Genomic DNA, 27,251 nt, shown 5'->3' with positions numbered 1-27,251 from the left:
TTGAACAGTTTTACACAACCTTGTATTTTTAAAAGCACCTCACAGTAATTTGTAACCAAGCAGCAATAAAAATTTTTAATCATTGTAGGCTGTGCTGTGCTGAAACTAAATGCAATCTTATTTTATAAAAGACTGTGTTAACTTAGGGGCATTAATTTCAGTCTACTTGAGAGGCATGTGTGCCCCATCCAAATACCTCTTCCAGTAACAAATCCATTAGCAGGTTTTATCAAAATTAAAAACAAAATGTGATCTGACTGTGGAGCTCCTGAACACAACAGGGCTGGAGACCAGAAAGGGTGGGCAGCACGTGTCTTCCTCCACACAAAAGCTCTGGTTAAGTCTACATCAGAAGGGGACCACAGTTGTCAGGGCAGCAGCCATGGTAGCGATGTCCCAAGAACTCCTGGCATCCAAGTCAAACTTCTTCAAATGTTCATTGCCAGGTTAATGAACTAATATCAGAAGAAAGATCAAATTTACAGTAAATACTTTCAGGCCCTTCATTTGCATCCCCACAGTCCACATCAGCTCCCACATTTGCTGTTCCAGAGAATTCATTGTGCCTTGCCCCAGGAGACTTTGGGTAAGTATAAAATGTGAGACAGCCCGCATGTGTAACAGGGAGACAAAGAGAGCACAAGAAAGTAACAAACCCATGCTGAGAAGCAGAGGATGGACGTGCACAGGAGAAGCTGATGTGAGAGTGAAAGACCTCCCCATCCCAGGCTGGCTGCCTCCCCTTTTCCCCACAGCGAGCTGGCACCCGAGGAAGGAAAAAGCAGAGAAGCCAGAAAGGGGGATGGGAAGCTGTCAGCATGCAACAGGGCAAGGAAGGAAATAGCAAGGAGAAGATGTAATCAGTGTGTGCACTGTAAAATCACAGCCCTGCTGACATCTACTGCAGATGCCCTCTGTGCTCTCATGGCCATGGATTTCACCTGAAGTGTCACACAGAAATATCCCAGTTCTAACGTGAAGAAAAAGCTGTAGAGGAGCCCCATAATTCTGCTAGTGTTTATAAAGCTGTGCTCATACCTCTCCTATATTCAGGTTAATGAACTCCTTATTTTTCACACTCAGTGCTTGGAATACTCCTGAAATGAAAAACAGGACACAGGAGCCATAAATACACCTCATTTGTATTCATATATAAGCTCCCCATCCCACAATGACAGTGGCTGTGCCTATGAGGAGGGGGGGGCTGGCGCAAAGTCTGGTCGCTTGGGGTTGCTTAGAGGTGGTAACTACTTTGAAAAATGAACATGCAGGAGGAAAAGTCTTGCTGACTTCAGGTCTTTGTGCAAGTCTCTCTTCAGGACTCAACTGGAAGCGGGTGTCTAAGCACTCAGATTCGGATGCTTTGAAATGAAGCCAAGCAATTTGCATCTCTTTATATATCTGACTGAACTTTTCTCTCTCAGTAGTTTAACACTTCTATTGCCCCAGACTGAACCAGGAAATAAAGAGAAGAGAAAAAAAAAATATCACACAGGAAAGTTGATTGTGATTTTCATCGAGTTGAGTTGAGTTTGAGGTTGAAGCCACACTGATGATCTCTTCAGCCATTTTACCTGTCTCTACTACTTCTGCTCTGCAACAAGGGAGACCCTGCGTGCAAATGAACTGATCCTAGGGTGCCTTGATGGGAACCAGAAGGGATACAGGGAACCATATCTTCAGCTAATTCAGCAGGAATTGAGGGAAATGGTGATAGTGAGTGTGAGTAGTGGGGCGTCTAGGGGCTCGACCCAGTAGGACACACAACAGCTCCACTTTTTTACAAATGAGATTTAGCTACAAGCTGTCTGGGCACCACTGCTCTGATGGGTGAGCCACAAGAAAGGCTACAACAAGGACCTTGCCAACATTCTTCACATGCCTTCTGCATCACTGTGGAGTTTTTGAAGCAGGCTTTATTCACATGGGGAAATTTTCCGTCAGTAACAGAACATTTTTCATTTTACAGGGGAAAAGCTATTCTAAAAGCAAATGCTAAACACAATTCCATTCTGTTAGCCTTTCAATCTACACACCTGATCTCAGATGTTATGCAATATGCTTGGTGACAGCAGAAATTGGATTTATATTTTTTTTTTCCAAAATTGAAGAAATCCCAGAGGAAGAAGATACTTACGACTTGCATTCTCTAAGCGAATCAAGCAGTTCAGAAAATCATCAAATTCAATCTGGAACTGTTCATCAGAGTACCGCAGGACAATCAGCTGCAACAGGTAGTTGTTGAGTTGATATCCTTCCAAAACACACACACATAGGAAAAATGAGCAGCCTCATAGGCCAGGATGGAATCTGCAAATCTCTACTAACTAATCTTGAAAATCAGTTAATGGGAGAATGTGCTATGGCACACATCCACATAGAAAGTGATCTGACTACAAAGTTTTTAAAGCTTGGAATGAATAAGTATATCTGAACCACAAATTTTGCGGTCACTGCATATGAGAGACTCCTTGAAATTTGAAGGGATTTCTGCAAAACTACGTGCTTTAATAAAAATACTTTGTGATGAAATAGAAACCCACTGATTACTCTTTGTAACAAACAGGTTACCTGCAGCTCCTCAAACCCTCAAGTGGACCTGGGCTCTGAAATGTTTTGTTTTAGGGTCTAATCCTGCATGTGTTGAGATGATTAGATGAAAGGGCCAGTGGCAGCCCACACAGACACACTCCCAAAGGTAATTCCTAAAAATATCCCACTTCCTCTCCAAGACAGCCTAAGGAACAGAAATCACTGTTGCCACTTCTCCTTGGAAGTGCCATGGCCCAAGGACCCTCCCTGGGGTGCTCTGTATTGGGATGGTGAGCCCCACCAGGATGACTGGGCAAGACTCTTCGCCCATCAGCACCTCACTTGCTGCTCCCAGCCCCAGGTTGGCCATGCTGCTTCAAACCCTTGTGGGCACAAAGAAAGCTAAGGTTGGCTGAGAAAGTGTTTTAACCAAAGGGAAACCTGGTCCTACCTACACCTCTCTGCACCTTTGGAAAGAGGCTTTGCCAGAAGTCCTTTCAATTTTCCCTCTAGGTCCCAAGGTCCTCTCTGTGGTGTAGCCCTCCTCCCATTTAGGGGGCACCCAGATGGTGTAATTGCTTGCAGACTTCTTTGCCTACAGCAGATCTGTCCAACAGGTTTCCCAAAATAAAAAGTAGGGCTTGTCTTACCTGCAGCTTTGAGAGCACTGCGGAGCTCATAGGAGGACATGGAGCCAGATTTATCAGAGTCAAACAGAAGAAAGATATTCTGTTATGAAAAGAGCAGATGGAAAGTTCAGTATTTCCACATGAAAGGAGCACAGATATGGCACACAAAAGCAAGGTGTTTATCTCTAACAGCGTGGCACAAAGCACTTAAGAAAGCTGACAAGATCCGTGGTCTAGATCCATTCTGATTTTGTAACCGAGGAGCAATTTGGGTCCCAATTCTCTGTCATATGAATAGGCTGTTGTGAAATTCAAACAAGTACTGCCAAACCCAATCTTTCAGATATAATGAGTTTCTCTTCATAAAAAATTCCATGATTTTTTAAAAAGTAATTTTATTTGGGAAGGATATACTTTTATTTGTCTTCTAGCTTCTCTCTCCTGAGGCATTCTCTTAATCTCTTTTCATGTTTTTCTGTATGATCCTGAAGGCTAGAAAAAAATCGTGTAAGATGAAGTCGAGATTGTCCCTTACTCATTTGCTGCTAGGTATAAAGGATCTAAACATTCATTGTGCAGCTGAGAGGTCTGGTACAACTGGTTTGAATTTTGACCTAAATATTAAATAATTATTAAACTGGAGTTAAATTCCTTTGTTTTAATGAGATGACAAACATGATTCGCCCTTGGAATATGGGTTAAATTGAGCTGTTGTCACAACCAGCTTAAATTTTTCCATCAGATATATGTGCAAATCTTCTTACAGAAGACAAGGATTTCTCAAGTCTCCTTGTTCAAAAACAATGCATCTTTTGATAAAAGAGATATGACATTAGGACCCAGAAAAAGTATATGTCATTTCTGATGGGATAGACAAGAAGCAGAGAACTGCATATTTTAAATGCTTGGGTGAAGCATGAATTCAGAAAAAAACTATTAATGACCATGAGGAAACAATTATGATGTCTTTATTTGAATATTCAGTCTGTGCCCTGATTCTGAAAGTCTGCTTGTTTTTACTGCCATATACAGTGGCAGGGAAATGTGTTTAAAATTAGAATCAACTTTCCCAGACTTCAGTACTGTTGTCTACTGAGAGATCGATAATGGCAATGCAGTGACTTATGAAATGATTGTTTCCTACTAGTCATGAATCATCGTTTCTTCTGTGCAACAGTGACAGAAACTCCTTAAGTTTCATTTTTATTGGCTTCCTTGTTAGTGTCCATTACATTCTTTGTCCCAAACATAGTTGATTTCCTTACAAAAATCTCTGTTATTTCCAGAAAACCATTAAGGTTTAGCATCATGGAAAGCTAAGAATGCTTTTGAAGATCCAAAACAAGCCCCCATGCTTTTAAAACTTTTGTTTTAAGTAAAAAATTGTGGCTTGTAAACACTCCTGTCTCTATTTTTGTCTGCATATACATAATAAACTACACAAGAAATAGCTAGTAAAATGGAGAACCAAACTGAATGCATAATGTCACCTACTATCCATTTCTTCAGTTTTTCCCAGAAAACTTTGAACTCACTGAATTCCAGAGTCCCATTGCCACTGGTCTAGTAATTTGAATTAAGGAAAATGACTTGTTACATAAAGAGCCAAATTCTGAGTGAATTTAACATCGCTATCCCTTTAAACATATAACATTACGTTGGCCGGCAGGCCTGCAGTGCTGTTGAGCATGATATTGGGATTTCTCATGAGGTGCAGCTCATGACTCTGGCTGTGATACTTGGGGAACATTATGTGACACAAAAACACAGCTGAGCTCCATGCAAGTAAGAAAGACAGATTGTTCTAAGGCGAGAACAGCTTTAGATGTAAATAGCACATAAATGATTCAGAGAATTAAATTACCTGATTAAAACAAATTGCTACTGTACTCGAATGAGTTAGTCAACCAATGTGTTATTCAGTATTGTTTTCTAGAGACCAGGCTCTACTGCAATGTCTCTACCAAAGATTAATGGGAGTCGTGTGGTAAGACTAGCAAAATCTGGTCTTTAAAGTCTGAAATAGTCATCTGTATAGTAGTGCTGAGAAGTGGTGATTAGATGTGCCTGAACTTCCCTCTTCCTGATGTGTGAGGGTCTTAATATTTACTGTGCTGAGCTACTGATGTCCCCCAAGTAGATCTCACTTGCATTCTCCTTCCCCTTTACATCTTACTTTTCAAGACAAAGCCCTTGTTCACATGGACACTAACTCAGCAATAGTTCAGAAAGGCCAACACGTGCTAAGCTGGGTCTAGGCCACCATGATTTAATAGCATGCTGTTAGTTAAGCACCTATACTGGCGATATTACTGTGGGCACTCACAGATTCCAAGGACATTACCATTCCTACAAGAAGTCTGTCTTTATAGCCAGACAGGTTCTTCTTTCTGGTTGTCGTGTCAATACTTCACCCCCATCCCCACCATTACATGGTGACTACAACCAGGGAATTTGGTGGCATGTGACATGGAGGTGACTTGCCAGCATCAGCTCAGGCTTCCATTTGTGTCATTTTGCTCCTCCATTGTGCTCTAAATGCCACGTCCAGAGTGGGATGGTTCTGTCTGCATTCCTTGTGCTTCCAAAGCAGATGAAGAGATGTCTCCCCACTAATTCAAAACTATGCAGAGATTTCCCTGAAAGCATTGCAAATCATGGAAACTATTTGGTTATATCCTAAATAGTAAACCTAGGATTGCTGTTATGCTCCGGGGTCAAGTGTAGACCCTGGCTCTGTTCCAATACCATGTAAGGATGAGATGTGAACGTGGACCAGCTCCCTACTGAAGCTTGGTTGCTGAGGGAGAAAATATAGGACCAGTACTCTGTTTCTCATTGGATATGGACAGTGACTGATTTGCACTGAATTTTAACATTACAGACATGGCTTTACCAGAATACAGTTTTGTCTTTTTGTCTGTTTTGGTTTTGTGTTAGAAGTTGTTTGAGAGCATGTTTGTTACCTTTGCCATGGACTGGAGCAACAATAGGATAAGATAAAAATTTCTTAGCTTAACAAGCGTAGCTTGTTTCAAGCAAAACAAGAAACAAGTGTTAGATACTTGCCTTGTCAGGATTGATACAGTCTTTGTTTTGTTTCACGTGTGGAAAAAAAAAAGCTATCAGAAAAGCATACTGCCAAAACCAGCTCTACCTGAAGAGAACCCATACTAAATTTAACAGCAGAACATTGCAAAGGATGAGTCTGGTGGAGAAGTACCAGGGCTGTGGTTCATCTCACCTAGTGTCTGTGCCATCATTTAGCTTCCCTCACAGTTAGGCACATTGAGAACAAGCATAATTACACCATCCTTTTCATTATCTACAAAGGAAGTCTAGAAAGCTAGCTTAGATGTAAACACCTACACCACAAACGCCTAAATTTGGACAGACAAATCTCACCCACATGTCTGCTTCCTGGAGTTCCAGGATCTAGATGAAAGACCAGATTTTCCAGCTTTTTGTCTGGCTGTAAAAAACCCCATAGGTTTGATACCAGTAATTTTCACCACTCTGTTCATTCTTAATTTTCTGACCCAAAACTTGAATGCACACCTCTCTCTAGTGAAGTCTACTCTTCAGACAACAGTTTTGGGTTCTCTCTTCCAGATCTTTTTCAAATAAATCACAGCTTGAAAAATGCACTGTCCTATATGTAAATAATTGAGATTTACTTTTACAAGTGCTTAGATTAAAGCATCTCCCTCTGAAGTCTTCAGTAGAAAATGGTCTGTCTTGAAGCTCCTAACACTAGATTTCTAAAGTAAAAATAGGGATACAACTTTCACACTTTTTTTTCCTGTGGACAGTGTTCTTCCATGACATAACCCCACCCGTCTCCAATATACATAATGTTCTGCTATGAACAATTATATTCAGTATTTGTTTAGCTTCACAAGTACTTATTTGAAAGGATACATCCATAAGAGAAATGATGTTTCGGCATGAAATGAGACTTAACTTCTTGAATTTGATGTCTTTTTCTGAAAAAGGACAACAATAAGACAGAAGTCATTGGGCAAATCTGCTGTTTGTAAATCCATAGCAGAAAATAAGATTTTATAAGCATAGACAGCAGGCTCTTAGACCTTACTGTGGGAGACCTGTGATGAGCAGGGCCATGAGCCACATCCAGGTCTTATTAGTCCCACTCCCTGTCTCTCCAGAGCAGAGCAGTAGTGCAATGTAGAACTGGCTTCAGTGAACTGACACGGATCATGCTGGAGGCAGGACACACTCGAGGTTAGATCATGGACAATATGCCTACCCAGCTCTGCCCTGGCTGGTTGGAGGCCACCAGGCAAGATTTTTAACACAGCCTTTATTCTCACATTCGTAAGTGAGCTTAATGGCAGCTTTTATAAAGTTCTTCACAGCCATTTGCTGCATGCCACTGAAACAGTACAGAGGTTATCAGCACTTACTGTTTTTTAATACTGCATTCAGAACATATTCAAGTTCTTCTGCGGATACCTCCATGTCCTAAATTAAAAAAAGAAAAAAAAAAAAAAAAAGCAGCATCTGTTACTTGAGTGTTTCTGGAATCAGACATACCAAAAACCTCAGAAAACACAAACATCACCCATCTGTATGTTGCTGCATCTCAGGAAAAGAGAATCATACAAAACCCAGAAAAGGCTAAAAACCAAACAGCTAGCAAAATATTGGAGTGCTGCTGTGCCGAAGGCTGTCTGAAAGCAATCTCAAGATGGAACCATTGATTTGAAGAAAAATATAAATGCAGCTGGACATGGAACTAGGTCGGCTCCCTCAGGCTTGAATTCTAGCTTTGGTCCTCTGGTTTGCTCAGTTGGGACTGCGCCCTTTTCCATCTAGATATAAGGCATGGTGACATCTGTTGCCTAAACAACACACTGCAACTAAGCTTACTGCCCCCCAAAATACAGCATTTTTCCTCACCTGGCCCTGAGTAGGAGCAGAATTCTCTCCTACTTTCTACGTGTTGTTATGACCTACGAGGGTTTTGAGCTCACCTCTCCTGAGATCTTCTCAAACAGTGCCCGGAACTGCTTTTCTTCTTCAGTTTCTTCAGTTGTTTGTGGACTTGGGTTTGGGTTTGGAGGCTGCAACATCAACCATAGGAAGACGTTTATAAGAATTGTAAAACATGATGTTTCTCCTGCACACAGCTCCTCTTTGCATAAGGGGAGCACAGTACACCTTACAATAACTGCATATGCTTCGGAACATTGTTATGCTTTGACTGCAGACCTCAGGCCTCCCAAGCACCAAGCTTCCTGAGGGGATTCTCACCCTTCATTTCCTTTGCCTGGGGAATTGCACAGTGTACCACTACTTTGGTCATCTCAAAACCAAAGGCACCTATCCTGGAAAACGCCGCTCCTTTCACTCCATCCCTGAACCACTCTGCTTCCACAGTCCTTGAACAACCCAGCCCAATGAAGCTCTTCCCAGAGGCATCATCCAGGGGCCTCTGGCCTCTCTTGATGGCAGCAGCTGGAACTGGCTGTGATTTGGTGCTCTCCATAGAGTCAACCCATGCCCGGGAGCACTTTGAGCCAGCTGAGAGCCTCAGTGTTGTTGCAGGGGTGTAGAGCCCAGGCCTCAGTCTACACTGATGAGAGATGCCACCACGTAGGGCCATGGCTATAGCCGGGGTGACCATGCAAACAGGGAGCAGTTCTTGTGCCAGAAAACTGGGGAAAAGAAGGCAACTAACAGAACAGCACAGGATGCAAAGAATTAAGCTTTGTTTTCTCTACCAACAGAAGATATAATACAGGTGACATCTACCGTGCTGTCACCCTGGTGTCAGTGCTTGGCCATTTACACTTATTTTTCAACCCTATGCATATTCCTCAATTTCTACTAGTCAAGTTCAGATGTGGTCCCTTAATGACACTGTACAGATTTACTTTGACCTTGAACATGGCCCTGAGATCCTAGAAATGGAGATGTTCAGTTGCTAGCTGGTCCCTGGAGGAGGATTTTAATAAAGAGGGACTCATGGGATTATGATTTAGCTTGTTTCCATGGGAATTCATACTACAATCAACAGATTATGTGCAGGGATACATTTAAATGGGAGCTGACTCAGATTCAGCTGCAATTAGCACTCAGCAGGCAGGCCAGGTCATCCAGGAACAAAAAGAATTTCACTAGGTACACACGTGTCAAGCCTTCCTTCCCAAACCATGAGGATATTGCTAGGTTTTTATGTAAGACAAATGAAGGCCTGTGGAAATACTCTTGCTCCTTATTTTTTCACAATAAATGGAATTTTAATAGCTACGAAAGGCCATCTGCCTCCCCAGTGCTAAGTGGGGTACTTTCAGTGCACCTGTGGTGGCTGAGACCAGCTTCTGGTGCTGTCTGACTCTGACTGCCTTGGAGCAGCTGCAGAAGCATAACGATTGTGATTTTGATTGTTACAGCTCTTTTACCATATTCAGCAGAACTGAATGTTTCAGTCACTCACACAAAGCTGGCAATTGTGGAGCATTCCTGTGAAATGAACATGTTTTAGCCAAAGACAGTAAAAGCAGTGTGTGCTGGCTTCTGCTGAGCTCTCCTCTTGATATTTTAACTCTGTAGACTTACCTCAGGGAGATCAATGGCAACGTTTTCATCTAGATCCCTGGGGAAAACAAAACCACATTCAATATCTGAAGATGTTCAATATCTGCTTGGTGTGGAAAGGGCACCAAGTTGCTCATTAACATTTTCCAGAGGCAAAAGATAAAACTGCATTTTTTACTGAACTGATTACATTTGGGTGAAATTCATCAAACAGATTTTTGCTTTATTTAAATTTTGGCATAAGCCACTAAAACATACTTTAAGCAGGACTCTGTGAGGGCACAGTCCCTCTGTGTGCTTTCTGCTAAAGAATTAATCTCATTCTGTATTCATTGTGCACACTTCTTCCTCAGTTTTTAATATAAAATTGTCATGTGGACAGACTTTGTAAGGAAGCACTGTTGCACTCACAGATTACTGAACAAGCTGAGTAGCAGGCAGCTAGCAATTCTTCCCTGTAAGCTTCCAGTGGATTCACCAGGGCCCCGGTTTCTCTACCTCCTAAACTCCTCTCCAAAAAAAGGGCAGATTTAGCAAAAACGGGCAAATACATCTGCAGACAGATTTTTTTTTCCAATCAGTTTGAAGGCAAACAAGCCTTCACCCAACTCAACCTCACACAGGAGGTGTGAGGCACAGGAGGGCACACTGCAAACCAAAATCTCATTTTCAGACCTTTCCTTTTTCTCCTTACTAAGCACATGAAAATTCCAGAGAGGGAAAAAAGCAGGATCTTCCCACCCCAAGACTCTGCTGTAGGGCTGGACAGCTGGCAGCCAGACCCTTTCCAGGATTTGGCAGCCCTATGCACAGGAGAGCACCAGCGGGTCCAGTGCTTGCTGCTGACTTACTCAGTGATGGCCTTCTTCTCCGAGAAGATCCTCAGGCAGAAGTCTGCCTCCTGGTGTGGTTCAAATGTGGTTGGAACAAGGATGTAGTCACCTGGCGGCAGCTTGAACCTGTTGGATACTTCCCTTAAATTGATGTAGGTTTTGCTCCTGGCCTTGGAGGCGTGGTACCTGAAGAAGTCTTTGTTCAGGTGTCCATCTCCACCGGGGCTCTAGAGGGGATCAAAGGCAGCATTGCACTGGCTGTGGTGTACTGAGGGCTACCCCTGCCCTCTTCCCAGTCACAGACCCAAACTCCCTGGCACAAGCCTGACATCCAGCTGCAGTGCTGACTGTCACACCCTAACCCAAGCACTTGCCGCAATCTAGCTCCTGCTTTACAGCAAGGACCTGTTACCAGGGTTTCTCTCTCACCCTGAAGACAGTCTAAGAGGACACTAGGACACTTCCTTCCTGCTTAAACATTCTCTGCTATTAAATATCACAATCCTAGGTGGCATGTCACAGAGTGATGAGACCTCACAGTTGTCTTCTGCATGGAGAAAGCGCCTCAGAAGATTTTCCAATTCCAACCTCACACAGGGACAGGAACCACTGTGTGTGATGAGCCCCACGAGACTCATAAGAAGCAACATTCCCTCTCTGGGATCCAGGCAGGGGACAACACAGTCATGGGGCTGAGGAGTTTGTCCTGGTTACCCATGGGACTCCTAAATCCTCCTATGAAAGGACTCCATCCTAACCAAGGCAAAATTCTCCATGGGGCTTGATGTAACTCAGAAGAGCATTTTAAGAGCAAGGGCCCTAAAAATGTCTGATGACTGGCAGTGCTACAAATCCAGAGAAAGATGGTAATATTGACGGGGTGGCTACTGCACGCATTGTAAGAGCAATAGAGTACCTCATAAATAGAGTAGCCGATACTTAGCATTTCAGCACCAAACTTCCTGAGTTTGCGTCGATCCTTTTGCATCAATGCTGCAATGAATGTGCAATCATCTTGCCCATCATCTGTCTCTGTCAAATGCATCTTGATTTGTGGATTTGTCCAGAAAGTGTCTGCCAATGTAAAGAACACCAGAGCATTTCTTGCCTCAGAATAATACCACCACTACTACTACTAAAAAAAAAAGTAGACAAAAAGGACAATTAAGCTGAGGTTTTGCTCAAATTTATTTTTTCCATTAGTTGTCATGCTTCTTTCCACTCAGCTCTGCAGAAAATTAGCTGAATCCCAAAGTTCTTCATGGAGTTAGGTGTAGAAAAGATTTTGGGCCCGATATTTTATTAAGTTACCATGGTTTTAATAAAGCTGTCCGATGGAATTTTGTTCAAAATACATAGCTACAATGATTCCATAGTGCTGGTGCCAATACGGAGTAACACAATTCAGATCCTTGATGCTACTTCAGAGCCACATAAACATGCTGTCTGAGCTGGGTTTTTGTCTCATTTTACACTTACTGATGCATTTTAAGTGGTTTATTTGGAGCCAGTCCTGCTCATGCAAATGTAAGTGAGAGACAAATCAGATCCAACAGACTTGTGAAAGAAGAAAGCAGTTCTTCTTACCCCAAAGCCTCAAGTTGGACTGTATTTATACCTTTGGCTGGTTCCTACTAGCTGAGACTCAGCTGGCCTGACCTGCATCCACAATCCTGGCTATGGGTTAATAGGAGAGGTGCCTAAGGGTGGGTAAGGACTTCTGTGCCTGCTTCTCGCTTTCAAAGCTGCATCTACTTACCTAGAAAGTTTCTGCATCCTCCTGCAGTAGATCCCCGGACCCAGCTCCCCTCGTGGATGGTCACCTCCCACTTGTGGGCAGTGCTGTCTTCCAGGGCATCTGGAGTCAGGTTGCAGATTTCAACTTTATCAAAATGCACTTTGAAGTCTTCAAATTTCATCCTGGATGAAAGACATGGAAAGGAACAGGCAATCATTAGCCTCATTGAAGGATGCCCAGGGCCAGACTGCCCTATGTGGACCTTCAGCAACTGTGGAGATATGGTGATGTACACTGGGGGAGAAGTTGCGTTCATTCACTGTGGTGTGAAGCATAAGCAACCCTACTGTCTCAGTAGGGTTGACATCTCTTACACCTTCCTTTTTACTGTAACTCCACTAATTTTATTCAGGTACAGTTGAGTGTAGGACACAATGAAGTGACACTGGAAGAAAACCTACTGTGGAAAAAGATGCTTGATCATCCCCTTCCCCCAGGCTACTATATCCTAGTCCTAAGAGCTGCATCCACATTGATGGAGAGCCAACCAAAGGATCCAGGACCCTGTATGGCAGGAGCCAAGTCTGCCTACAAATCATCTGTGCGTTCAACACCAGCCCCAGGACAGCACTACAGGGGACATGTGGCAATGGATTAGTCAGGCCATGGTACGACTAGCCTGTCCACAATGCAGCTGAAGTCACGTTTGGCCTTCTGGTAAGGTGCCTAGGCTCAAGTTGCTCACTCTCCTCTCAATTATGGGTGCATGGGACCTTGTCCTAGAGAAACCGTATGCCAAACAGAGGAACAAAAGGTAAGTTTGGGCTTAAGGAAAGGCTCCAACCAGCCCTTGATGGTGATAGACACTGCTTCCTGCTACTGTGTCATATAGATTGCAGCATAATTATTTAAAACCCAAGGTGGATACATATACATGGCCATGGAAAGGAGGAAGCAAATGCCAAATTACAGTTATTTCTGAGTTTCTATGCTGGGCTGGTTGAACCTAGCCTACTCAGCATGCTGAGAAGCAGATAAGCCATGTGATTTTAAGCTAGCAAGTAAACTGGCAAAGAGATACTGACAGACCTGCTGGCTGAGGAGCCTGGTATTCAGGACTGAGCAAACAGCCAGGAAAAGGGACAGCTGGAGCCAGGCACCCAGCTGGGCATGGTATGCAGCCATGGGCTATGGGAACAGAGCAGAGAAACTGCTCCTCCCTGACACGAACTTCTGTAGCTATCCTTTTTCTCTGGTGACTGATGCATAACAGCAAAATGGAGTAGCAGGAAAGAAAATGCTCTCCACAACCACATGTGTATCTGTGGCAGAGGAAGATAGGACTCAGCTAGCCCTTAGCGCAGCTCACTGGACAAAGCTAGTTCCATTTTTATGCTGTATAAGGAAGAGGTGTCCATGGCAGCATTAATTTACACCTGCTCTGGGACATTTTACAACTTGTTTTTAGGGTGGGAAGAAACAGCAGGACTTGTTTTCCTGGGATTTGTCCTCTTTCTCATCAGCTGTTCTCATATAATGCTAGCCTTTCATGCCACAAACACTGCTAATTCTCACTGCAATGCTCACTACACTATAGCAGGGCAGTATAGCAAAATCTCTGTCTCTTCAGTGGTTCAGTTTCCTGGCCACACTATGCGATTTTGGGCTCTTTGGAAGCATGCTGCAAAGCAGATGAAGTACTTGTACTTGAACTGCAAAAACACAGCTAAAATATCTTCGGGATAGATAATGAGGTCAGCAGTCCCTGAGTATGTTACCATGAAGATTTTCTTCAGTCCTCCCAAATCCAAAGAACAGAAAGGAAAAACGGTCTTATCAGACCACTTTTCCCACCTTGGCTGCCTTACCCCATGTATTTCTCCAAAGCCGTGGTGCCTTTCGGCACTGAGTGAAGCCACTCTGATGACATGACACTTATCCTGCTTTAAATGTCCCATACCTTTTAGTCAAATTTCCCTCCCTACACTGCCTTTCCTCCTAACCTTCCTGTTCTACCTAGGATGAAACCAAAAACAATACATGAGAATAAACAGGTGCATTTCCTCTTCCGTTTCTTCTGTTTCAATTAACAGAAGTGAGCCTGTGTAGGAGAAATGAACATAACATTGTATGCAGTCAGCACATGGAATAAGCCGGGTCCCAAACTTGTAGCACAGCTACAGAAATTGTTCATGAATGCACAGTAGGTCTCCTGAGCAACCTGTCACCTTGCAGACACCTGAAGAAATGATGTACCAAGAGAATACTTGTTGAGTTTGCTGAGGGTGAAACCTGCCATTAGATCTACTTCAGTACAAACTGGTTGTCATCAACAAGAGCCCTGTTGTATCTGATGTTATATGCTAAGCACAAAGATAAAATGTGTGTCATGGAGAACACCTTTTGAACTCTTGAAGACCTAATTACTTTGCTACTCACTGTTTCTAGTAGCAGGTTTCAAAACACCTCACAAAGATCGCCCCAGCTTTCTAGGGAGGCAACCAGAGTCACCAGCAGGAACGGTGAACAGACTAGCTGGAAGTCCCCTGCTGCAGAAGGAGGAATATAGCTCATTCTCCAGCTCCTCAGGTAAACTGCATCAGCAGGAGGAGCAAACTGAAAGCTGAAGAGAAGCAGCTCTGTTCATCTCATTCCTCACCTGACCACCTTAATGTCTTTAGGGGTACACCACATTCACTGCTCATGCAAAGTCTGTCCATGCAGCCTGATAGGGAAACCACCAAGATGTGTCTTGTGTCTTAGAAGGAGCTTAGAAGGGGCAAAGGGGCAAACGCTCCTGAGAGAAATACACACAAGTCAAAAGACATGAGGACAAATAAGTCTGATGGACTGGGTGGAGGGTTTAGCTGGTATCAGACTTGCCTGACTGGTTTTGGAAGCATTTCTTAGCTTCTGCATATGATTTTTGTCCGTTTAACCCCTTCAGGGAAAACTTCAGTCCTGCTGGCTTTTGTTTCTGTACAGTGTCTGCGACGCTGTACAAGGAAGGCCACCATTTGCCTGGGTATGCTCATATTTCTTCATTTTTACTGACCTTTTGAGGACTTATTTAACTATGAGCTTAGCTCTGTTGGACAGACAACTTTCTGATGAATTTAATTGCTCATTTGATGCCTATTTACACACCTGTATCTCCAGTACACAGCCAGGCTTTAAGCCACACCCTGTACAGATAGATGTGCTGGAGGAACTGGAGCTGCAGGTAAAGTCTTTGCCTCTTTTTTATTCATCTCTAAAAACCAAAAAGCTCAAAACCAAACAAAAACCCACTCAAACTTTTTGAAAAAATGGAAATGCCCTGCTGCCTTTTGCTGTCAGTAGCAAAATAACTAAAAGATATACTGTGTAAAAATGCTTAAGTAATGGATCAGTCACTGGACCTACTTCCTTCCAGAGCTATCAGAGTGTGAGATAAACCATTTTATGTGATGTAATGCTCCGCATCATCTGTATTAGATCTCTTTCCAGACCAAAGGGTGAACTTTGGTTTAACTTGTGGGAAAGATCTGGAATCATCCTGCTGAATACCTCTCTGGATTTACCTCTGTGTAAACGAGATTAGCATCTGGCCCTGGAAAATACGACTAGACACACTGTCAGTAGTGCACAGCATGGCTGATACGGGGTAGGGTGGGGGAATCATGTGCAAGTCAGCCATCTGCTCTGTCTGAGATAGTGAATTTGGCATGAAGAACACTTCACACTTCTAAAGCAATTGCTACCACTTCTTTTTTTTTTTCATCTTTTCTTAAATCTTTCCATCATTTCACACATATCCTGGTGTTCTTGTACTTTCTGTAACAAGTAGCAATGCTTCTAAGCGCTTCTTCCCTACCAGTGTATGACTAACATCAACCCTGAAGGCATTTCATAGGCGCTACAGTGCAGTACAATGCTCCCTTCTGTAGTGTGCGTATGTTCCTGGTAAGGATTTAAAGGCTGTTACAACCACGGGAGACACACAGCATTTGAAATATGCTAATGCCATTAACTAAACTGACCTTCAAAAGACTTTTTGTTATTAAAATACACACGTACACACACGAAGCATGCAGAACCTGCTTCCTCCTGCAAGGAAACCAAGCATTTGCTCACTCAGAGATTTCTTCCTTGTCACCCATTTTGGCCACCAGCACCTCAGTTTCTTACTGGAGTCACGCTCTAAAACCCTGTGGCTTACCAGAACTCTCCATCATCCAGTGCTGTCTGAGACAAGCGTTTCTGCTCTGATGGGCTGACCAAACGCCACTCCAGAGAGCTGCAAGAAAACAAAGCCAAGCTTTACTATGGGTCTATGGCATTTAATTTTCCCTGGCCCAGAACAACCATCTGGACAGATCAGTAGGCTGCTCTTCATCCAGAAGTGTTTTATTTGAGCAGCACACATAAACACAAAGGCCTTTAAGAGGTTTCCTAAACCCTGCTGCCAGTCCACACAGCGGCAGAGACCCAACTAATGTATCTGGAAGCAGGACTGGGACAAAGATCCTAAAGCTGCCTCAGAAGAGTCCTGCCTGAGTTATTCCCTGCAGTCAGCACTGGGACTGCTGTCAGGTGGTGGGATTGAGTAAAATATGGTTATCATTAAACCACAAGATTTTTGTAAGTCACACTCCTCCTTAAATCTGTTTGCCATCTGTAGCACCATCTCCTCTTTTAGGTTTCTCGGTAATTTAGGGACAGATGTTTCTACAAACTTGACTCAGTGGGAACCGAGTAGGCTCTTTGCCCTGTACAGAGAGAATTGCTGGACTAACTGGGATTGCAGATATAATCTTTGCCTCTTTTTTACTCACCTCTACAGATCCAGCTGTAGCAGGTCAAAACCAAACAAAGAAACACTAAGACTTTTTGGAAATCCAATTTGATAGGATACACAGGGCATTTTGTGTTAGGTTTTCAATTCCAGCAACCATTGCAAAATGTTATTACAGATTCCTGTAGCCACCTGGGAGCCCCTCTGCTTTAGCAGGGCTTTGTACTGGCATCCAGAGCTCCAGAAAACCTCCCAAGTGCAGTCAGAGCTCCTCAGAGCTCCACTTTGCAGATACAGCATTTTCAATAAACAACCTGAACTGCCAGATGCCTGTCCTGATCTTAACCTCTTTTTTTTTTTTTTTTTTTTTTTTTTTTTTTTTTTTGAGATATAATCATAAACACAACAAAGTATTTGAGCTGATATGAAAATATTTCATTTATTTACATTCAAAGGCATGCTAGAGATGACTATGTGTCTCAGCAATTTTAAAGGCCCAGCCAGGTTATGGTTCTCCTCTACATCTGTGTGAATAAGAAAAAACTCAGTAGAGGAAAGTGGAACAAAAAGGAAGTGATTTATATGTGTAAAAATGTATCAGAAAGTGTATGTTTGGGACGGGAGGGGGGAATATAATGTTATTTTTTAATGCATACTTTTTTTTCTTTTGTATTATTTATACTTCATTTAACTTAGTAGTAAAAGCAGACTGGTTTTCAGACCAATCCTATTGTGTTTCTGTGTCCTTCCATAACTTTAGCAGGTACCACATAGAGGGTATCACCTAACTGTCTAACACATCTATAATATAACTTGCAAAGTTCTTGCCTATTCCTAATATGTTTAGAAACACCGAACAGTAAATGCAATGACAAACTCGTAAGATAGAGGGGGTAATACAAAACTGGTTTATAGATTACCTGTAGTAGGACTAAATACAAATGTTATGTTACAAGTACTACAGGAACTAGGTTGCAAAAAAATAAAGAGAAAATCACACCAAACATAATATTTACTATTGGAAGTGTCTTAGAATGAACATATCCAATTTATATTAATGTATGTTTTTGCTAATACTGGGTTTTGGGGGCTAAACATCCTTGACAGTGTCAGCTGAGCAGCCTTGAAAATATTGAGAGTGACACACCAGTATGGCAGTAATACCATTAAGCACATGCAAATTCTTGATTTAATTTTTCTGTGAAATAACTGTGCCTGCAGAAAGCTAGATGTGGAGCAGCAGCTTGATTTTTGCATGGCCTGTATGGCACAGTGCACGCACTTGTCACTCCAAGGGCCATTCCACTCCACCTGTCCCCAGGGGTTCCTTATCCTTATGAGCCGCACTTTCTGGCCCCGATAGCTCACCTGAGGAAGAAAGAAAAAGAGAAAATGCTGCGTGTCATTAATCTGGGCTAAAAGTGCACTGCTACAGAAGATGTGGCAGGGAAAGATGGATGGGAATTTGGATAACTCCCCCAGGATAATGCCTCCCATTGCCTAAGGTTGGGGGACAGTCCCTTGCCTTTTGACCAAGTTTCTCCTTGCCCCGTGCTGCTGACACAAACCACAGGAAACGTACCTCATCGATGCCAGTCAAGGAGTAAGCATGGCCCTTTATAAGGCCAAAAGGGGTTTTGGCTTCTGACTCGGCAGCACTGCTGGTCTGTAATATGGAAAAAAAAAAACGTGAATACCTCTTTTCATAGGGAGATCTGAAGTGGTGTAACTTGGTCCCTTCCAGCCATTATGTGGGAGGTCAGTGGCTAACCAGAATGGGGAAATGTGAATAGGGAAATTGTCTTTCTGCTCCATGCAGGCAGTGATGGTGCAATGGTGCCCTTTGAAAGGGAGCTCTCTAGAGCTGTGGGGATTTCTCTTTTGGAGCACTATACAGTCAGAGGGAAAATAAGGTGGTTCCTGGCTCTATGTCCCTATGATTTTGTATCAACACCATGCATAGTTCCAGGATATCAATCTAAACTGCTATTCAAATGTAGTTTGAGTCAGGTAAGGGATGGGAAAAGGTGCTCTCAGGTGGGGTCAGGTGTTGATATTTCAGAGATTTCAGTACCTGGAGGGATAAATCTGATGCATTCTAAGCTCCAGCCCCCGTTTACAAACAGACTGACCCTGAAAAGTTTCTTGAGTCTCACAAGACCAAATAGATGTCGTTGCAGAATCCAGGAATGAAGCAAATCAATTTTTAGTCTGTGGAGCCTTAAAGTCCTCACAAAGCTATGGCTGGTTTTAATGTCAAGGGGCCAAGTAAGACAGGAAATTCACCTTCCCCAAGTGCTCATACTAACATCATTATTGTTTTAAATCCAGTGGCTGTCACCTGCTGAAATGTGATGAATCTTCTTTTGTTTTTGACAGCTGTACTAAGGACCGCACTGGTATTACATACTATCAGTTCACAGCAATTATTTAGAGAGTTAAATGCATATCCATCTAATTGTTAATGATTTAACCACCCTTTATAAAGTAGTGTTTTTTGGTTTTTGTTTGTTTGTTTGTTTTTTAATGCAGAAACCAAAACTAAGCTGAGAAAATCAGACCCCATTTGTTACTTACATCGATAGAGCAGCCCACCATTGAGCATCTTTTCAGAGCTTTCTCTAGGATTTCATAGAAATTGTCAGGAGCTGTTTTAACCTCATACATTTCTCCTACTCCCCCAGTGAAATCCTCCATGGCTTCTATTGTGCTGCCTCCTTTCAGAGCCTCGTAGCTGCCATTCAGCCTGGAAAACACATGCTAACCGTGAGACAGGCTTTCAAAACTTTGACGATACCCATGCTTGAGAGCTTTCTCACATGGGCGTAAAAGCACAGAAGGGCACTGAAGAGTTGTGCCCCAGAATGTACTCAGGAGATATATGATGTATATTGGGATACTTCTGCTTTCCTTGCTAATTACACTTTTAATTAATTTGTTCCTCGATATTCTTAAAGCCTGGGGCTTTTCTTTTATTAGTGTCAGTGACCAGGTTGGCAAGGACTGGATATCTTCGCATGTCAGTGGCTTGTTGCCTGCCAAATCAGTTAAAAATCTAGAGTTGGCCGGAACCATCATCTGAGGTCTCAGCGGGGACACAAATGGTAGGATTCAGGCTTTGATCCAACTCCATTGCTAACAGCTAGGGTTGTATCTAATGCTGTGATGGGAGCTGGATGAGCTCACAAGCTCTTTAGATTAGGGCAGCAGTAAGTGCAAAAAAAAAGAAAAATAGCTTAAAAAAATACTAGATAGAAGCTGTTAACTTGAATAGTGTATAAGATATGTACAAATTATAAATCATTTATGTATAGTGTGGTACACTAGACTTACTTGGCATAGGCTTTCTCTAGTAAAGCACTCCAAAATTCGTTGTGTTCAGCTGAGTGCAGGAAAACCAACCGGCCTTTGAAGGTGGGTAATCGATCATCAATCACGACATCCAGCCACTCGTTGTGCTGCCAAAACTATTTAGAAAAGATGGAGCATGAGTTGGTTGACAGCATGACATTTCCTGAGTGTAGGAGATTCGTGTCCCAATGCTTCTAAGTGTCAGCTAGTGACAAGGATAGGCTTGCTCAGAAATCGTATGTAAACCATTCCTTCCCACTCTACCATGCTAGACTGCTCTGAAGGAAAGTCAATCTGTCTGAAAAAAAGTCTAACAGAGTAAATCTGCACCACAGCTCCTTAGCTGGATAACGGCACTCATATGGTCCCCAGTGAGTCATATACAAGTGGTCACTAGGTGATTCAAACCATCTTCAAGATACGTATTACAGACCACAGACAAAATCTTGTTTCATCTTTAAGGCTTTACATCCTAAGAGGAGTTTGTGTGGAAAATGTGAAACGATTTCAAAGCCATATTTCTCTTCACGGAACAGAAGTGCCTATGCTTGTGCATGTGGGAGGTTGACATAGCCCTCAAGATTGTTCCTCAAAACATGAACAACAGATTAAGTTCAGCAATCCCCCCCCTCCTTTTTTTTTTTTTTTTCCTTTTTTTTTTTTTTTTCTAATGTTTCCTCTGGAATAACCCACATCCCCACCACAAACCAGACCACAACACGCAATGACCAGCTGCCCAGAAATGTGGTCATGCTGTGCCAGATTTTCATCTTACCTGGAAGTGAAATATTCCAGCATAATCTGGCCCAAAATTTTGATCCAGTGGTACCACTCTTGCTAGTGTTTTTTCATTCAATGTGAGAGAAGCTATGGCTGCTAATAGCCAGCAGTCACCTGTGAATTGAGACGGGGAAAGAAAAAGCCTCATTTTCTTCCACAGAGAGGAAAAGAAGATGGTGTGGGGGTGAGGGTAGATGTCACAGTTAGCTGCCACCCCTGTTGAAAAGAGATCCTGTGTGTCCCCAGGAAGTGTGCCCCTGCCCAGCCAGGGCAGTCTGGAGGTGCTGGTGGATGAAAAGCTCCCTTGGGGTCACAGTACCCTTGCATGGGGATCCTTCTCTGGCCTTGAATCCCTCTGAACCAGGATGGTCCCTGGCACAGATGGGAGAGTGCCACCAAAGAGGTGGCGGTGGGCAAGGTGAGCATGGGAGGTGCCTCCAGCTTCACTGCTCTCATTGGGTCACGAGCAACAACATCCCCTCGCGTGTGAGGATATTCCTGCTGCTCTGCACAGCATGCACGCACCCACCCGGGGTGAATCACTCACCAAGGTCCCCTTGGCAAATGTCAGTTCTCGTGGCTCCTCCAAGGATAAACTTGGGATCCTTGACAATGTCCTGGAAGAGTGGGAGTGAGACACAGACGTGACTGAAAATATGCCAGGAAAATGTCATTGTCACTCTGAGCCCAGATGTGAGCCGTGTGTGTGCACGAGCTATATTTTCATGCAGCAGTGTAAGCTACCACAAAGAACTAGATGGGGAATGCTTGTAATTAATCCTTGTAATTAATTATAGTGCAGAGCAATTAAAGAATCAGCTATCCTCATTTTTTCCTAATTAGTTGGCTGCTAATGAAAGGCTGGCATTCTTTATTCACCCATAGGCAATTGTTAAAATAGAGCACATCCTGGTCCAGAATTTCAAAGTTAAGTTACAACCCTGGCTACTTTTTTTTCCCCCAACAGCTGAAAAAAAACCCAACACCCTAAAATTGGCAATTTACCTTCAAACACAGTATTAGGCCTTGTATTTACCTGCACATAATACATAGTCTCATGGTTGCCAGACGCTGTATGTCCTATTTCCTCCTCAAACAAGGAAACAAAAAAGGCAGACTCCAGCCTTGTTTGTTTTACAGAGTCAGGTTTTACGAGGAGCTGACATTACCCACCCTTCTGAGCACACCTGTGTGCTCAGAAGTTATAGGGACTGTGTGATCACAGTGGCATTAAAGCAATTCTCTTGTATCTCAGCTGGACAGAAAAATCACAGTGGCAAACCAATATATGTGGCAGGACTTTGCCTCCCTTCTCCCCTTTCCCATGAACTGTAGATTGAATTGAATTGATTGAACTGAACAGAAAAGGGAAAAGGAGGAGAAGGAGGAAAAGGAGGAGAAGGAGAAGGAGGAGGAGGAAGAGAGCATCTAATATACTACTGGAGGAATATTCCTTGAGCTTCTCAGTCTGTCACGATATGCTATTGCAGGCCCTATTGCATGAAATTCTTTTATGTAATCAACAGAAGCTTGTAAAAAAAGGTAAATTAAGGAGGGAGGAAATATAGCAGAGCACACTCAGTCACTTAACCCTTGCATTTGCCTAGAAGGAAACGGAGTTACTTTTTGGTTCCTGTCTCTGCATTTTTTTAGGCTGTCAGGGTAGGATATTGGTAATTCAGTTCAGCTTCCCTCACTTACTCCTGGAGCATCTCTTACTGGCCAAAGCTGTGGCCAGGACAGTGTCCCTGATGAACTGGTACTGCTGTTCTCATCTCGGCCAGCACAGCCTGGCCATGTTCCAAATTTATCAGCCTGACTTTCTGTCCTGTCAGGGCGTGCTCTGCTTTGCTTTTGTGACCTGGTGACTTTGGTGGCTCAGCAGTTTTGGCAGCACACAATAAGAAATGATTGCCTGGATGGCAGAGGAAAATGGCACACGGCCACGGATGAGGAAAGCCACTTTCCTGAGAAGCTAATCCCTCGGAGGAGATATTCAGGCATGAAGCTGGTTTGTGTATTTTTTATTTGCCTTTTCTGGGGAGGAGCTGGTGGTGAGGCCATGCCATGTCCCCAGCACACCTGGCAAGGGGAAACCAAACGTCACCCCCTCATCAGCTGGCCCGCCTGCTTGTTAAACACACCCAGCCATGTGTGACAGGATGCGAGCGATAAAGAGCACAGCTCATTGCCTTTAAACACCAGTACGACGGCTGATAAGGCAGCTGATCTTTAATAACGTGCCTTATTTTAGTGCTGTTGCTCCTGGAGAACACGATTCTCACAGCGCTTAGTGTTACCAAGAAACTGCATGCTAGCGAGGGCTGAGATAAAAAGCCTCTCCACCGACATGGACACAAATGCTGCTGAGTGCTGTGAGAGTTTTGTGGCTCGGTGCCTGTTACACGGCTCTACAACTGACAGATGTGAAAATATTTTCAATCTTCTGTGTTTAAAGCAAACACAAATTAAAAAAAACAAACAAAAAAAAATGAAAAGGAATTTAAAGGACTTTGAATGGACCCATGTCACATTCTCTGTTACACAAAAGAAAACCAAGAGCTACACTTGCAAGAATAATATTAAACTTAAAGGGATTTTCAGACTGGATGGTGTAATAACACGTATCAGTGCTTTCAGTATGCTAAAAGACAAAGCCCAGGACTAGATCTTGCATCCACACACAGCATATTCAAAGATTCACCTGCATAAGGGTATTGCCTAGAATTAGGGTGATGAATTTCTCAGGGAGATGAAAGAAGGTGCCTGCAACTCTCCTGCTGCTGCTTTGAAGCTATGTTTCTTTCGAGTCAAAGGGAAACAAATTGCATCCCTTGAGCCTCTGGCGTACATTGGTAGAGGGAGGTCTAAGAAAAGATCTCCCTCTTAGAGATCTAAGAAAAGCTGAGGCTGAGGCTGTTTATGGTGGCCCTATTTTTGTGATTGTATTTATCTCTCTGGTTCCAGCATATAGTTCCTGTCATACTGGTTGCCAGCGGCTGTTCATATTAGGAGAGTTTCCTTCTTAATTCCTCCTGTAGACCACAGATTCAATTGTCATTGTAAAACATATTTGTCTTCCCCCCCTTTTTTATTATTATTATTTTTTAATTCTTCAACATATATGTCTCTTGCTTTCCCAGATACTGAGCTACTAGAAATAAATGACAGATATACTAGCCCAACAGTTTAATTTAGATTTAAACTGACAGGACAAGGAAGGGAAGGGAAGGGAAGGGAAGGGAAGGGAAGGGAAGGGAAGGGAAGGGAAGGGAAGGGAAGGGAAGGGAAGGGAAGGGAAGGGAAGGGAAGGGAAGGGAAGGGAAGGGAAGGGAAGGGAAGGGAAGGGAAGGGAAGGGAAGATAGAATGAGAAAATGGTCATCTGTTTTTCAAAATATTCTAATTTTTTGATAAGGCGTAATTTCAAGGATCTCATTTGTAAAGATAAGGGATTGGTAAACAAAATCACTAAATATCTTTCTGAATCTTAGGGCACTGAAGATTTAGGTAAAAATCTAGACATTCACCAGGTGCAAATCAGTGCAGCTCACAGATTGCAGTGGGAGATGTACAGATCTGGGCTAGCTAGAGGGTCTTGTTTATTCTGTGTACAAAATTTTGTGCCTGCAGGTATATATATACATGTGAAAATAATGAGAAAGCCTTCTCTACTCTCATTACTAAATAATAAACTGTAACAAGGTGTAAATCTGAGGACTAACATTATTTGGGCCTGCAATTACCTGCATATACTGTGCTACACTTGAGCTGAACCACTGTAAAACACTGGTAGGAAGGCAGTAAAAACCAGCCACCATGAGAAGCAGTCTGAACACCGATACCCACACACACAGGGGCAGTGCAAACACACTGATAGCTAATAGACATTAAATTGATTTAGCTTAAATGCTGAGGAGTTGAAACTTTGTAATTTTGCATCCTTACAGCCTCCCCTGAGCTTTATGTCTTGTGCTGCTCACAGAAGTTCACCTTTTTGCATGGCGGGCACTGGAGTGTAAAGGCAGAGCCTGTTTCAGGTAGCTTACTCCTAGTAGAAATATTTCCACTTCAGCTTACAAACATCCCGACGATGAGAGCCTGCATATAACAGAAAGTCTACTCTCCTATGTCCCTTACTACCACTAATAAGGACACAGAAGTCATGTCTTTTGAGCAAAGCAACCCCAAACCTCCAGCCTGCTTTTTGGGGGAGCCTGAAAGCACACCTAGCCTTTGGGGTACTTCCAGACAAAGTGGGCAGCAGTGCCTGAGGGTCTGCACTTGCCTTTGGGGCTATCTCTTGCTTTTTCATAGCTGAAACTCGTCTAGGAGTAATAGCCCTAATCATGCTCTGTAGTGACACTACTTTAGCTATCAGACACTAAAGCATCTGAATGTCTCTCATTGTGGATTAAGTGAAGCCCAAACGTAAACCCATTTTAAGCCCATTTTGTTCTTTTTCTCTCTTGGTACCACTATTGGCAAAGGGACATTTTCTACTAATTCTGAAGCTTTCAGACCATGAAGAAAAAGAGAATAAATATCAATCATTAACAAAGAAATGAAAAGTAGCCACAAATTTCCTGGCTACTAGTTAAAGCTAACTGGGGAGAAGGAACCAGGAGCGATGTTGGTTTTGTGATCTGAGAGCATGTGACTGGCGAAGCTTCGGGCTATCCCCGTGTTATTAATGCCTGTTACGCAAGATGCATTAAGAGATACTCATCGAGCCCTTGGCTACTGCTGAATGGCTCAGCGATCATGGCATGTATTCACAGCCTCTCAGTGTTTCGTGATGGAAGCAAGCATGTCTCATGCTCTAAAAGTTAGAAGTTTTGGTTGTTTTAAGTTTAACTTTAATTATGAATTTCCTTCATTAATGGCAGTTGGTTTTCAAATAGTCATGTCATCATAATATATTTTACCCTTAATCCCTTGCATGCCATCTTATTTTCATCTTAACATTGCTTGTGTTTGGCAATAATGTAAGAGAGATGCCCGATTAGAAATTCTTTGTGCATGTACATAAATTTATGCACAATAAGCTACAGCAGGCAGAAAAGAAGAAAATCTACATACGGTATTCTAAAATGATTAAGCCAAAGGCCTTCAAAAGGACAAGAAAATATGGAAAAGGTATAGGATTTTACAGGACAGTTCAAAAAAAATGGGTGTTTCAGAAATACTTGCAATAGTTATCAGATTTTAGCTTCTCTTACAATGCCCCTACCTTTCCACTCCCCGTCACCAGATGTAAGCCAGCAACACGCAGCTCCATGGGGTGAAACCTTCCAACCCTCCTCTTTGCCAAGGACCCCAAACAAACAGCAAAGCACCCCGAACAATCATTGGGTTTCCCTGCTGTACATGGGAGCACTCTCACCAGATGGTGGGGTGTGAAGACATCATGTACTCACCCCAGGCCTCTTCCAGAGAAAGGGAACGGGTGGCTTTTCGCTGAAGAAGAGGGAGGTGTCACTGGCAGGGAAGTCGGGGTCCTCGAAGAGGCTGCCCCTGCGCAGGCACTCCTGCTTTAGCTCCTCGTAGGCTTTCCCCGAGCTGTGGGTGGCACGCGCCTCCCGCGGCAGCGGTGGCGGCCTGGGCTTCGAGTCCCGGAGTAGGTAGGGCATGGCTCCCACCAGGGAGAAACACGAGGAGATGAGGCTTAACGGGACAAGGGTAGAGGGAGAGAGGAGCGGGAGCAGCTCCGAGCAGCGCAGGAGCAGCGCAATGAACACCCTGAAAGCAAACAGGGAGGGAAGGCGGCCGGCTTGGCCACGCCAGCTGCTGGGCCGGGAGTGGCGAGGTGGTGCCAGGTCCTCCCCGGGGCAGGGCTGCTGTGCCCACCTGGCGGTGACAGGCCTGCGTGGGGCTTGGCACCTCTCCCCGCCACCCCTGGCCACTGACTTCAAGGTATGGGGAGCCAACGGAGCGAAACGCAAGCTGCAGGACGGGGTGTAGCCTTTGTAACTGCGGCAGGCTCGCCCTTTTTGTCCCACACATGAAAAGCTCGGCATGACGATGGTGGGGCTGTCCCAGCGGCCAG

General features: G+C 43.5%; 1 protein-coding gene across 3 annotated transcripts; it reads right to left on the bottom strand.

Moving 5' to 3' along the window:
* Positions 1-26,954, bottom strand: CAPN9 (calpain 9). 3 transcript variants are annotated; one of them, XM_084515748.1, is made up of 21 exons: positions 22,906-23,232; positions 22,241-22,291; positions 21,752-21,821; positions 21,200-21,318; positions 20,407-20,540; positions 19,651-19,819; positions 18,656-18,739; positions 18,356-18,441; positions 16,498-16,575; positions 12,318-12,478; positions 11,475-11,632; positions 10,577-10,785; positions 9,747-9,783; positions 8,159-8,248; positions 7,589-7,646; positions 7,083-7,147; positions 4,656-4,724; positions 3,183-3,261; positions 2,138-2,254; positions 1,039-1,097; positions 1-455 (listed from the first exon to the last, which is right to left on the bottom strand). In XM_084515748.1, exons 2-21 carry the CDS (start codon positions 22,253-22,255, stop codon positions 429-431), a joined length of 1,884 nt encoding a protein of 627 aa, XP_084371874.1. In that variant the 5' UTR covers positions 22,256-22,291; positions 22,906-23,232; the 3' UTR covers positions 1-428. The 3 variants fall into 3 exon arrangements, with proteins under 3 accessions (XP_084371874.1, XP_084371875.1, XP_084371873.1); XM_084515749.1 differs by lacking the exons at positions 22,241-22,291; positions 22,906-23,232 and adding an exon at positions 26,623-26,954; XM_084515747.1 differs by lacking the exon at positions 22,906-23,232 and having other exon boundaries at positions 22,241-22,380.
* Between the last annotated feature and the right edge of the window lie 297 nt (positions 26,955-27,251).

Source organism: Aythya ferina, assembly GCF_964211825.1.
Source record: "Aythya ferina genome assembly, chromosome: 3".
Lineage (NCBI taxonomy): Eukaryota > Metazoa > Chordata > Aves > Anseriformes > Anatidae > Aythya > Aythya ferina.
Note: the sequence above shows the minus strand (reverse complement) of the source record. Positions and strands in the feature narration are given on the sequence as shown.

Coding starts and splice junctions, on each gene's coding strand:
- CAPN9 (XM_084515749.1), bottom strand. CDS start 26,835: ATGCCCTACCTACTCCGGGACTCGAAGCCCAGGCCGCCACCGCTGCCG. Junction 9,784..10,576: donor GAGAAGAAGGCCATCACTGA/GTAAGTCAGCAG, acceptor TGTTTTCCCCAG/GGATCTAGATGAAAACGTTG. Junction 7,148..7,588: donor GAATGCAGTATTAAAAAACA/GTAAGTGCTGAT, acceptor GTCCTTTTTCAG/AAAAAGACATCAAATTCAAG.